General features: G+C 36.8%; 1 protein-coding gene across 1 annotated transcript in view; it reads right to left on the minus strand.

Moving 5' to 3' along the window:
• The window catches only part of LOC107720071 (protein sidekick-1-like), a 185,524-nt gene that overhangs the window by 57,438 nt on the left and 115,370 nt on the right, over nt 1-12,716 (minus strand). The window contains exons 15-19 of the mRNA XM_016527675.1: nt 10,050-10,190; nt 7,609-7,790; nt 2,578-2,693; nt 2,295-2,490; nt 1,060-1,158 (exon numbers count right to left, since the gene is read on the minus strand). Of these exons, the coding sequence (XP_016383161.1) occupies nt 1,060-1,158; nt 2,295-2,490; nt 2,578-2,693; nt 7,609-7,790; nt 10,050-10,190 (734 nt within the window). The remainder of the gene's footprint in view (nt 1-1,059; nt 1,159-2,294; nt 2,491-2,577; nt 2,694-7,608; nt 7,791-10,049; nt 10,191-12,716) is intronic.

Genomic DNA, 12,716 nt, shown 5'->3' on the forward strand with positions numbered 1-12,716 from the left:
GCAAATACTCAATGAAGTGTTAAATAGAAGTGTATCCATTAATAAAGCTATACGAACACCCGAGAGTTGCCAAATGAAAATGGAGCTCCTTCACAGGCTCACCTGCTCTGTCTAATGCAACGTTCAGCTACATTTAAACAGAGGGGGGCAGATTAGATTTCATTTAACAGCAACCAGAAATCTAATGAACAATTCATCATTCCCAAAACCAGTGGTGGAAAGAGTACTGAAAAAATATACTCAAGTAAAAATAATACAATTTGTAAGGAAAAATGCATTAAATAGCGAAGTATTTCTGGGGAAACTTTTTCAAAGGAAAACACACACACACACACACACGCATATCTCTTTGCTGAGCCGCGGCGGTCTCGGTGAATCATCAGCATCCACAACTGAATGGAACAAAAAGTGTTGAACTTGAAAATTGTTTATGCACGAGTGCACTTACTAATTGAAGGCGGATTGTATAAAATGGATTAAAAAAAAAAAAAAAGTTTTGGTGTAGGTGCACCTATTACATCAGAAATCCGACACTTACCTTAACATATTAATTTAGAGGAAGATGCGACTGATTTGATGCTTGAAGAATGCGCTTCCAGCAGCCGTGATAAACAGTTGGCGGTTAAAGTTTTCTATGCACAATTTGATTTGATGAAAGTCACGAGACCTATTACTATCTCTCTATCCAATCACGTTGATGGATAAAAATAAAATTAAAATAAGCATGTAACGACCACAAACGGAGGAAAATAGCGGAGTAAAAGTACCGATACATCACTTAAAATGTACTCAAGTAAAAGTAAAAATACACAATTTTTAAACTACTCAAAAAAGTACAATTACTAATAAAAACTACTTAATTACTGTAACTTGAGTATTTGTAATTCGTTACTTCACACCCCTGCCCAAAACTAAATTTTGCAAATACTGGTGCAAATAAATTCATTCAGACTTATTGCTGCAAAATATAAGTGGTTTCCTTTATTATTGTGACATGTCTGCCCATTATTTCTACAGTATCATATCAATAAAAACAGCATAAAGGTCAAAAACACTCACCAGAAATGATGCCGTTCTTGTCCACAGGTTCCTCCCAGCTAACTCTCAGAGACGTGTCCAAAATCTCTGTAAAGCTCAAGCGACCAACAGGGCCTGGAACTACACACAAAGACGTTTCCTGGTTGTAGACTTCCTTTTGTTTCTAAACAAGCTCTTTCTACTGTAGGCTAATTGCGCTGATCACAGACTAATTCAAACTCTAATTATGAAACATGTGAAATAAAGCATTATTTAGACCCTTCATAATGAACCACAACAAAGATCCCAATGATATCAAAACCTGACACATATACAAACATTGTTGCTTTTTCCTTGTTCATTCTTTGTTCAGCCTTTTCCCACCAAATATTTCTCCTAATTTCTCACTTGTAGTGTCACAGATGCCTACAGATATAATTATATCGGCTTGACCCACAGAGCAGTATTTGTACTTAAGTTTGAGCAGTACTTTAATTAATGTGACTTTTATAAGACATTTCGTAATTTGGTATTTTATCACCCCAATCTACCCCAGCAGAGTTTCAGAGCAAGAACACTGACATGATGCTGATGTAAAGGCCAAAAGCTGGCAGTGAGCTAGATATATTAAAACTGAAGAGTGTTTTTTGTGGTTTGGCTTTCTCAGTAAATGAAATAAGCATTTTGTTCTGAACTATTCTGTTTAACTTAATTATCTTTGAAGCCTCCATTAAAACGAGGATTAAAAAGGTCATGCAACAGGTACTTTGTGTTTCATCTCTGTTTTGCAATAGTAAACAGTGACAGTAAATATCCATGACTGTGGTCGATTCCTTTTTGAGAAGCTGGTGTATTTTTTTTTAATTAGTAAGTGTAATTTCTCTGTAAAACAGCACCTGTCATAAAGATGTGAAGACACAACATGCATTACTCATGAAGCACAAGAATAATTTGGTGTAAATCACTTCTATCCAATTTTACATAATTGTTCTTTTGAACTAAATGTGACTATTTAAGTACAAATGCTTTTCACAGATGATTTGTACATTTCTTCTGCTTGTTTTTCATGAACAAGGGTCAATGTGATTGCTTCTACATTTTTAATTGTGCTTGTAACATGTTTTGTGACAGACAGAAAACAGGTCCTTATTTTATGTAAATCCAATCAATCAGATTCTGAGCACCACTTTTATTATATAATATGATTTAGTGAGAGACATAAATTCATCCTTATGACATGAAGTATGGACTAACAGACTAACAGTCTAATTACTTACTGTCCTCATGAGTCTGCACCAGTTTGGGGACACTGCGGGGTCCATTCCCTGGTGTGGTGAAACACAGCACTGAAGTCAAGTACCAGGTGAACTTTTTTAGACCACTGATGTAACCGAGGTGACGTGTCCCATGATAATCAGGGGTGATGGTCACGATGATAACATCCTCTGGAGATCGTTCAGGCCACGTCATCAGCTGAGGGACAGACCAACCCAAAACTTATCATATTTTCTGCATATGACAGGGACTCAATGGAAACCAGTACAGGAGAACTGAGTTTACCTTGTAACCTTGATTAATGCCATTGATGAACTGTTGAGGTGGTGGATTCCAAGTAAATTCAATTGTGGTTGAGTTCACGGCCTTGACCTCCACACCCTGAGGGGGCGCTGTAGGAACTAGAGGCAAGTACATACTGTATGTTAGACTCCTATAACATCCGAATGCAGGGGTGTCCAGACCTGATCCTGGAGGGCCACTATCCAGCAGAGTTTAGCTTGAACCCTGATCAAACAAACTTGAACCATCTAATCAAGGTCTTCAGGATCACTAGAAGCTTTTAGGCAGGTGCACTAGAGCTAACGTCTTCAGGAAAGTGGCTCTCCAGGAGCAGGATTGGATACCTCTGTCCTAATGTGACTTCTCTTATCAGCTACACTGCTAGTCAAATATATGCATATACATTATACAGCATGCATGCACCCCTTAGTACATCTCAAAGGGTTTAGTCTCTGCCTTAGATGTCATGCCCATGGACCGTTGTAATAATTACATAATAACAGCGTGAACTCCAGAAATCACAATGAATCTGACATTTTCAAATCTACTGAGGGAATTTTTATTTTTATTAATTGCAGAAAATACTGCAAATTGTAAATTAATTTCTCGCAAAAGCATAAAACATGCATTGATGTACATTAGATGATAGTGAAAAGTGACAACAGATGTTAAAAAGTTAAGGGCTATGCATAAATGTAAGTCTGAAAAAAAAATGTTGATGATTTGATCTGAAAACTGGAAATGGCCACTGTGGACTGTACTGTGGCCATAGCCAAATTTGATAACAATAACAAAAATATTCCATGGTTACAGAGTTTGCTCTTGTTTTTATAATGCAAAGTACAGCAACAATATCCATGGCCACTAAAATGACTGAAATTCATCAATTAAATTAAGGGGCCCAGCTTACAATCTTCACGGTGAACCTGATATGTGCCTGAGACATTTCTGACCTTTTCTGAGAGTAGCACGCTGTAGCATGGACATAATAAATGAAAGAAAAAAGATATTCACATTCTATTATGCATCCAGTGTCCTTCTAAAAAGCTGAAGCGAGAGAGAAGGCAGTTGAATGAAAGGACAGGTCTTATATAAGCCAAAACACAACAAAACAATATCACAACAGAGTCCTGATTCCAGATTGTTTGCCATACTTCTTCCTCTTCCGTTTTTTTTTTTTATATGGACACTTTGTTGATGTATGAATAACACAACTAAAAAGTGTGTATTTGTATTACACACACAAAACAGAATTTCAGACTTTCAAAGATTTTCTGTGGAATTGGTTGTGTACATTTATAAAACCCCTGGCAGGAAAATTCATACAAAAAGCATATTTATGAAAGCCTGGTGAGAGAGTTGTGTTTTTTTTTCTTACTGCGGCTGATCTTTTCAGGTTGCCTGTCAAGCTTTGACTTATTTTGAATCAAAAGACTATCTTTCAAAAGTCTGCCAATTATAGCCCTCTCTTAAAGCGGTGTAAACACATTCATTATGCAGTGGCATCTCTGCTCTTCAGAAGCACTATTCCCTACCTCAAATTCTTCACTGGATAAAACATATGTAGACCTGGTGATGTTTATAAAGCTGTCAATCAATTTGAGTGATTAATTAAATTATTTAATCAAAGGAAGGTTATTTAGTGGTAAATAACATTATTGTTGCAGACATAATTTATACACTAACATTCAAAAGTTTGGGGTTGGTAAATTGTTTTAATGTTTTTTGAAAGAAGTCTCTAATGCTCACCAAGGCTGATTTAACTGATCAAAAAATTAAGCAAAAACAGCATTATTTTGATATAATTTAAAATAATTGTTTTCTATTGTAACATATTTTAAAATGTATTTCATTCCTATGATGCAAAGCTGAATTTTCAGCATCATTACTCCAGTTTTCAGTGTCACATGATCCTTCAGAAATCATTCTAATATGCTGAACTGCTGCTCAAACAACATTTCATATTATCATCAATGTTGAAATAAGTTTGATATTTTTAATATTTTTTGATGTATAGAAAGTCCAAAAGGACAGAATTTATTTGAAATAGAAACCTTTTGTAACGTTTTACCTACGGATGTCCCGATCAGGTTTTTTGTGGCCCCGATCCGATCCGAGATATTGAATATCGAGTATCTGCCGATACTGAGTCCCGATCCAATACATGTATATTCCTATAGGAATGTATGTTTGGTGCACACTTCAAGTACATTAAAGTTATTAAAATCAATCCAATGTATACAGAGTTGTGCAGAGAGTAAAAGTAATATATGTATGATGTATGTATATGTATATATACTATATATATTACAAGATACACACACTCTCACTCTCTCTGTGCATATATATATATATATATATATACAGTATATATACAGGTGCATCTCAATAAATTAGAATGTCGTGGAAAAGTTCATTTATTTCAGTAATTCAACTCAAATTGTGAAACTCGTAGATGATGTATAAATCTTAATTTCGAAAAATTTACCGTTATGAAGGTTTTGTGGTCCAGGGTCACATATGTATATATGCACACTGTATACAGACATTGACAGATGAACTGTAAACATGCAAACATATAGGGGGAAGTCGTGGCCTAATGGTTAGAGAGTCGGACTCGTAACCCAAAGGTTGCGGGTTCGAGTCTCGTACCGGCAGGGATTGTAGGTGGGGGGGGGGAATGTACGGTGCTCTCTCCCACCTTCAATACCACGACTGAGGTGCCCTTGAGCAAGGCACCCCCAACTGCTCCCCGGGCGCCGCAGCAAAAATGGCTGCCCACTGCTCCGGGTGTGTGTTCACGGTGTGTGTGTGTTCACTGCTGTGTGTGTGCACTTCGGATAGGTTAAATGCAGAGCACTAATTCCAAGTATGGGTCACCATACTTGGCCACATGTCATGTCACGTCACTGTAAACAGACTTTGTGGTCACAATTATGAATATGGAACTAGTTGATGTAAACTTCTTGTATTTCATACGTATAATAAGCAGAGTAATTGCAACATAAAGTGAAGATAAGGTTAGAAAGCATGAAGCTCGCGGTGTCAGAACTCCAGTCTGTTAGTCAAGTCCGAATCAAGACTCAACCCATAGCAACGCGTTATAACAACGACATCTCCGACGGCAGATAAAAGTAAATGATAAATGAATGAGTGATCGTTACAAAGGTGCGCATCAAATACACTGAACACGGAAGCTCAAACGTGTATTACGCGCTAGAACAGACCTCAATTTTTCTCGCGCATCACACACACTCACATTTGAGCGTCTTCTTTTCCTGTTAATGGCGGTTGGCAAACCCACTTAAAGACGCATACCGCCTCCTGCTGCACAACACCGGCATGGCAACTGACATAAAATAAGGATCGGGCTGAGGAGAGCCGATAGTACCGATCAGTTAAAAAAATTGCTTAATTGGGCCCGATTCCGATCCTTGAGATTGGCTCGGGACATCCCTAGTTTGACCACTTTTGATCGATTTAATATCCCCTTGTTGAATAAAAGTATTCATTTCTTTAAAAAATCAAATCAAATCAGTAACACTTTAGATGTGGGAACACATATTCAGTATTAACTAAGAGTTTTCCCTCAATAAACTCCTAATTTGCTGCTTATTAATAGTTAGTAACGTAGTTGTTAAGTTTTGGTAATGGTTAGGATTAGGGATTTAGAATATGGACATGCAGTATATTTTCTCTTTCCCCGCCAGGGTTTTTGAAAAAAGTTGCCAGCCACCGTCAGCATTTTTTTAAATCATTTTCACAAAAATGTCATGGCCTCCAGAATATTTTGTTGTATGAACGTGCAATACATCAAAATAAAGAACAAAGCCCCTCCTAAAAAAAAAAAAAAGGTTTATTTTAGCTTCAAGAATTCTTTTTTTTATCAACACTTGAATATAGGCAAGTTTCATAAAAAAAGCAACATTTTGATCAAAAAGCTGAGAAAATCGCATTTTTATTAAATACTACATCTGGATCATATTCAGTTCGATGATCAAAGCATAGATGCAGTAGATCACTTCCATCAACACCCTCAAAGCTTCACAGTCCTTTACCACTTCAGGGATCGCCATTTCACTCGGTAACATTAGGCAGTTTTCATTTATATGCTGTTTATTGTTGATGATCGCCTTATTTTTCATATGCATCTGCTTACATATGAGATCGCTCGTTTCTGCGTCTTCCTAGTCTGTTTTTGATCGAGAGATTGTGGACTCATTCAGGAGATGTGTAATAGCGTCCCAGAGCGTATAACAGTGAAAATACAGAAACTTGGAAAATTCTGTGTTTGGCGGGGATAGAGTTAAAATAAAATGTTACCAAAAATTCATACCGACCCCAAACTTTAAATGGTGTGGTGCGTTACCTGTAGTAGCATACGGGTTAGGAGACATGAATAAATGTGATACATTTATAAAAGTTTCATGCTAATAATTAATTGTTCAAAATTACTGTTCAAACTGACAGCCCTATTTTTGCATTCATTCAAACAACTGCAAGAAGTCAATATAACATTGTTTCTCCTTAGGATGTGTGATGTCGTCAAGGTTGCTAATTGTGAGTGTGCTCAGTGGAGCTGCATTAATACCATTCAGCTGCTTGACAGGCTCTGTTTATGGTATGTCTATTTAAAATAATTAGACAGATGAAGCCTCTCAAAGCAGAGTCGATACGTTTGCCGCTCCCCAGATAATCATCCAAAATGTCCAAATGAGAGGACTCTGAATTTCCTGAGATGGATTCTTCTCATCTGAAGAGAAAAGCGGCCTTGTACATAATTGACATAATTGTTTTGAAGAGGATTATCATGGAAATTAGTTATCTGAGAAGAGGGCTCTAAAATAAATGTGGCGTCTACGTGGAGGCAAAGTTGACCTCAGCGTGGCATGTAAACAAGTATTGCATCAACCGGGTTCAAACCAGCACTCCGCTGATGAAAAGGAATACATGAAAACACAGAGGCTGATAGAAGCGGCAACTGTTAGGTAATGAAAAAAAAAAACAGAGTGTGACAGAGAAACAAGGTCTCACCTCCCTGCAGCGTGTACTCAGTGACAGGCTGACTGAAGACGCCCAGGCCTGCCCCAGTGTACGCAGCCACCTGAATCTCATACTGGGTCCAGATGATGAGCTCTGTGATCAGGCAGTAGTTGATCTCAGGGCTGGTGATGTTCTTCTGCTGGTACTCTCCAGGGAGCCCGGCGAGCCGGTACCTGCATCAGGACAATCGATGGCCAAACAGTGAGCGACAACGATTTTCTTCCAGGTCACTGTGCCATTAGAAGTCATCCCACAGGCAGTATAATTATTAGGCACACACTAGCTCTCTTTCAGGGAAGAAACTGTGTTAAACACACCACTGATGGGGGAATGCTATTAAAAACATTCACAACACATCCATTGAGGAGGATAAGAGTGGTCAAACACTGCTAATGAAATGCATCCAAGCTCTTGCTACGTAAGAGAACTGAGTGTCATTTAATTGGTTGATCTTCTCTGTTGGGTGTAAAATAACTATAACTATAACTATAAATCAAAATAACATGCTAAAATTTAGATTGGATACCTTGAAATAAAGCAAACACATCATTACTTTCCACTGTGTTTGTCTTTGCTGGCTAAACATAAATATGCTAAACATATGCTACCTTTCAAAAGTTTGGAATTATTATGATGTTTTTGAAAGAAGTCTCATATGCTCACCAAGACTGCATTTATTTGATTAAAAATACAGTAAAACAGTAATATTGTGAAATATTATTACTATTTAAAATAATTGCTTTCTATTTGAATATATTTTAAAATGTGATTTATTTGTGTGATGGCAAAGCTGAATTTTCAGTTTTCATTGTCACATGATCCACCAGAAATCATTCTAATAGGCTGATTTGAATCAGTCCGATCAGTCCAAATCAGTCTGACTCACTTAGTAAAATGCCATTACTTTCAGTCATGTTAGACTCAAAATTAAAGAACTGGTTTGTGAAACTTAAATCAGTTTTTTTTTTACAGGTTTTTCATACAAAGGCCCAGACAAACAGAATTGAAATAAAAAACTAGTGAGGATGAAAGCCGACTGTGGAGTCACCTCACGTCACCTTTGTCTGGGCAAAAGAGTTGCGCTTGAACACACCTCAATGACTACAGTCAACGCTAACTTGCGCGTACATTCTGTACCTGTGTGAAAGGAAATAACTAGCAGCAACAACCAGCAGTTCATTCAAAAAGGTCAATCGAAAAATGTTAGGGTTGCAGATATACAAACTGTAAACAAAGCCTCTGGAGCCTCGTCATTTGCTTGCTGATGGGCTCCGATGGCAATTCAATATGCTCAACCAGACAAAAAAGCCATGCGGAACAAACTGCAAAAACTAGGCTGATATTGGCTTGGTGTGTTATGGCCCTAACAATGCTTAAAGACACATTCACAATGGAAATGCTTTTTTAAATCAATTATATTTTAATAATTTTTATTTATTTGCAAGTTTTTTGTAAATTTGACCAAAATAGTATTGTTATGACTACTAGTGTGGAGTGTCATGTTTGCCAAAATCTTTAATACAGCCTGACTAGATTTACTATCACATAGACATGTCAAACACTCCTTTTAAATAAGTTTGCTTATAAATGTGCTTGGCTACAACTGTACTAAAACAGCAGTGAAAGTGACAGCACTAAGGTCAACTCCATTATCTAGATGAGATGACAAATGCAATCAAAACTGACATTGCTGGCCCCAAAATAAGCTTCACTTTTTAATCAAAAGTGATTGCCAAATGAATAAACATGTATTTAAAAATGCAGATTAGTGGTACAAAATGGAATTACAAAAATAATGGTAACACTTTACAATAAGATTCCATTTGTTAACTTACGTTAACTACGTTAATTAACATGAAATAACAATATAAATTTCTACTAAGAATTTATTAATCTTGGTTAATGTTAATTTCAACACCTACTAATACATTATTAAAATTAAAAGTTGTATCTGTAAATATTATTTAATGGACCTGAGCTAACAAAAACAACAATGAACAGTTGTATTTTTATTAACTAACATTAACAAAGATTAATAAATACTCTAACAAATGTAATGCTCATTGATAGTTAATATATTAACTAACTTTAAGCAACATTACTGTAAAGTCTTCAAATCTATTTCCCAAATACTTTAATTGGTCACAGAAACAGATGGCCCCACCCCAAACCCACGCTATTGGTTGAGCCAGTGCTGCTTTATTGGATAGCTCAAACAAACAATTTACATTTTTTCAAGGAAATAAACACGTTACCTATAAAAAAAAAAAAGCAGAAAAACATAAATATAAAGTCTAAAATGACCATTCACTGGAAAAATGACTCAAAGAATCTTGGACTGAAGCCATAGTATTGTGGAAGTACCAGCAGTCATATTTCTGCACATTGCATCAGTCAAGTTCTACTTGTGAAATGGTCTGTGCATGTCTCACCTGAGGACGTAGCCTCTCAAGACTCCATTGAGCTGAGGCTCTGGAGGCGGCTGCCACTGCACCATAATGGACTGGTTGGTTCTGCCGCTGGCTACGATGTTCTTGGGCGGAGCACTGGGCGGTTCCTCTCTCAGCATCAATCTGGGGAGAAAGCGTAAGAGCATTGTTAGCACAGGTACACAACTCAACAGAGCACCAAAATATTCTTACATAACTGATTCATTGCTCCATTTCCTCTCGTGCGAATCGGGTTAGTCGCCTCTCTCCGGGGCGCAGCAGTGTGAGCTGTGTAAGTGTAACCCTCTGGTCACAAGTCCATTTCCCAACCTGATGCACTGTGTCACATCTGCCTACTCCATCAAAAGCTCTTGTGTGCTTTGTAAGCACCTCGATGCTTTGATTTTGGAGGTCGCTGCATATGTGGCAACTGGCTTGGGTGCATTCACAGCCGTACAAGATTGCGTTTGTTGGCTCAGCACTTTCAAGCTAAGCACTCCATTGAAATTTCAAGCTTTCGAATGACAAATAAACCAAGCATTTTTAAAGATAAGAGCATCTCATGGTTAGTTGTACAGTAGGCCAGTATGCTGTGCATGTCTGCTGAAGGATTTGTCCCCAATGTGAGTGCTTTTTAACTCAGTGGTAAATACCTGTACCCTTTTCAAAGAAGGAACACGCTAAACAGCACTATTTCTGTTCAATCCTAAGAGGACAGAACTTTTCCAGCTTATATTTTAGTTTATTAAAGGGCCTCAATTCTCATTTGTTGACTGAGACTTTGTGAGATTTTAAAAATGCAGAGGCTCTGGGCAAACATCAAAGTGCAAACGGACTTCAACATATTTCTTTCCGAAAATCTCTGAGACAGGAAAAAAGACATTGAAAGTCCCGTTGATGTCGATGTACTGAAATACAACACATGCATTCATATCGACACTATGTATTACTTTATTCAGAGTCCTTTATTTATCCTGGGACTGCCATTCGCAAAATGGGGAAATGTTTTACAACATTTGTTTACAAAAGAACCCATTGGTCCCGCCTTACTAGACCTTACCACAACAGATTCGTAATGAAATAGTAAACAATTTTTGTGGGAAATGCTAATGATTTTGTGGGCTCTGTGACCATTTGTAATGTCAAATATGTCATAATGGCTGGTCTCTAAAGGCTAGTTTGCTAACACACATAAATGATTTTCTGTGAGCAATGCTTGGTTCATTCCACCAACAGAAAGTGCATTTTCTTAATTAACAAAGTTTAAAAATGAATCAGTGTTGAATGCTTAATAATGCCCATAGATTCATCCTGCCCTTTTCGTTTCATGCTAATGGACAGTTAAATCTGCATTAAAGTTTAATAGGATCATTGGGTCCTTTCTGATTTATTGTCAGAGTCTTCTTAAACCTCTGACCACACTTTGTTATTTCTTCCCAGAAGTCTATTTCATAATTAATGCCCTCTATAACCAATATCATGGAGCTTTTCTCAGACAGTGCTCTGTAAATCTGCCTAATGATGGCCGTAAGGAAAGACTGCTCGCTCCTCGCTGAAACAGAGCTTTATTTTTTTAGCCATAGCCATGCGGTATTTACACATTTGTTTTACACACTTGCACTGTGCCACAAGCTATTAAACATCTGCTTCTGAACATAAACAACACAATGGCCTTTTTTAAGCATCAGAGGCATTAATTTGTTTTTCTGAGAACTATTAGATAAACCATTTTCTAACATAATATTAACCCAGCATGAAATACTGCTAGTTTTAAACCCATCAATTGTGTATGCCTCCCACCACCACCGTTAAAAGGGTAATTTTGGCCTACCCCACTACAGAGGTCTCAACCTTCCTTGACACAATTGGACAACAATATCATAATTCAGTTTCTGGGACATATATAAATTTGCCAATAACTTCAAACCAACATTTGAGCGACAGCTTAATTTAGGCAATTTTAAAAATTTTGGGTAACACTTTATTTTACAATGTCCTTGTTACATGTTACATATAGTAATAACCGTAAACTATGCATAATTGCTTGCAACTAACCCTAAACCAAACCAAACCAAACCAAACCAAACCATAATCCCAATCCTAAAACAACATGTTGTTAATCAATATTACTCCGTACTAAACTTAATATTACACTGTAACAAGGACACCTTAAAATAAATTCACAAAATTTTGAATTGTATAAATGTTGTTTATTTAGTTTTGACGCTCATTTAATATTTCAGTGCTCCAGACAAAAAAATCGAGTAAGGAGCCATTGGCTCCTATAAGGAAAAAAACGTAGGCGCCAAATAATTTTTTTAGGTGCCACAGAATAAATGTGTTTTATTTATTATTATTATTATTATTACTTTATTTTATTTTTTACATTTTAACATTTCAATCATACTGTCATGTGTTTATGTCTCATCTTTTCTTGACTTTATCAGCATTTTAATCCATCTTGTAGATGGCCGGGGAACTAAGGTTCATTTAAAGTGGGAACTAAATGTCTTTTCCAACTTGAAATATACAGTCACGCATTGTTTATTACACAGAATCTGTACCAATATCATGGACCATAACCGTAAGCATCACTTGGCCACTGAGTGTTGTTACATCTGGAGACGTAGTCTTTATTGTTATGATTTATCAGAAAAGTTGTGTTTTTTT

Source organism: Sinocyclocheilus rhinocerous, unplaced genomic scaffold, assembly GCF_001515625.1.
Source record: "Sinocyclocheilus rhinocerous isolate Xijiao unplaced genomic scaffold, SAMN03320098_v1.1 scaffold273, whole genome shotgun sequence".
Taxonomy (NCBI): Eukaryota; Metazoa; Chordata; class Actinopteri; order Cypriniformes; family Cyprinidae; genus Sinocyclocheilus; species Sinocyclocheilus rhinocerous.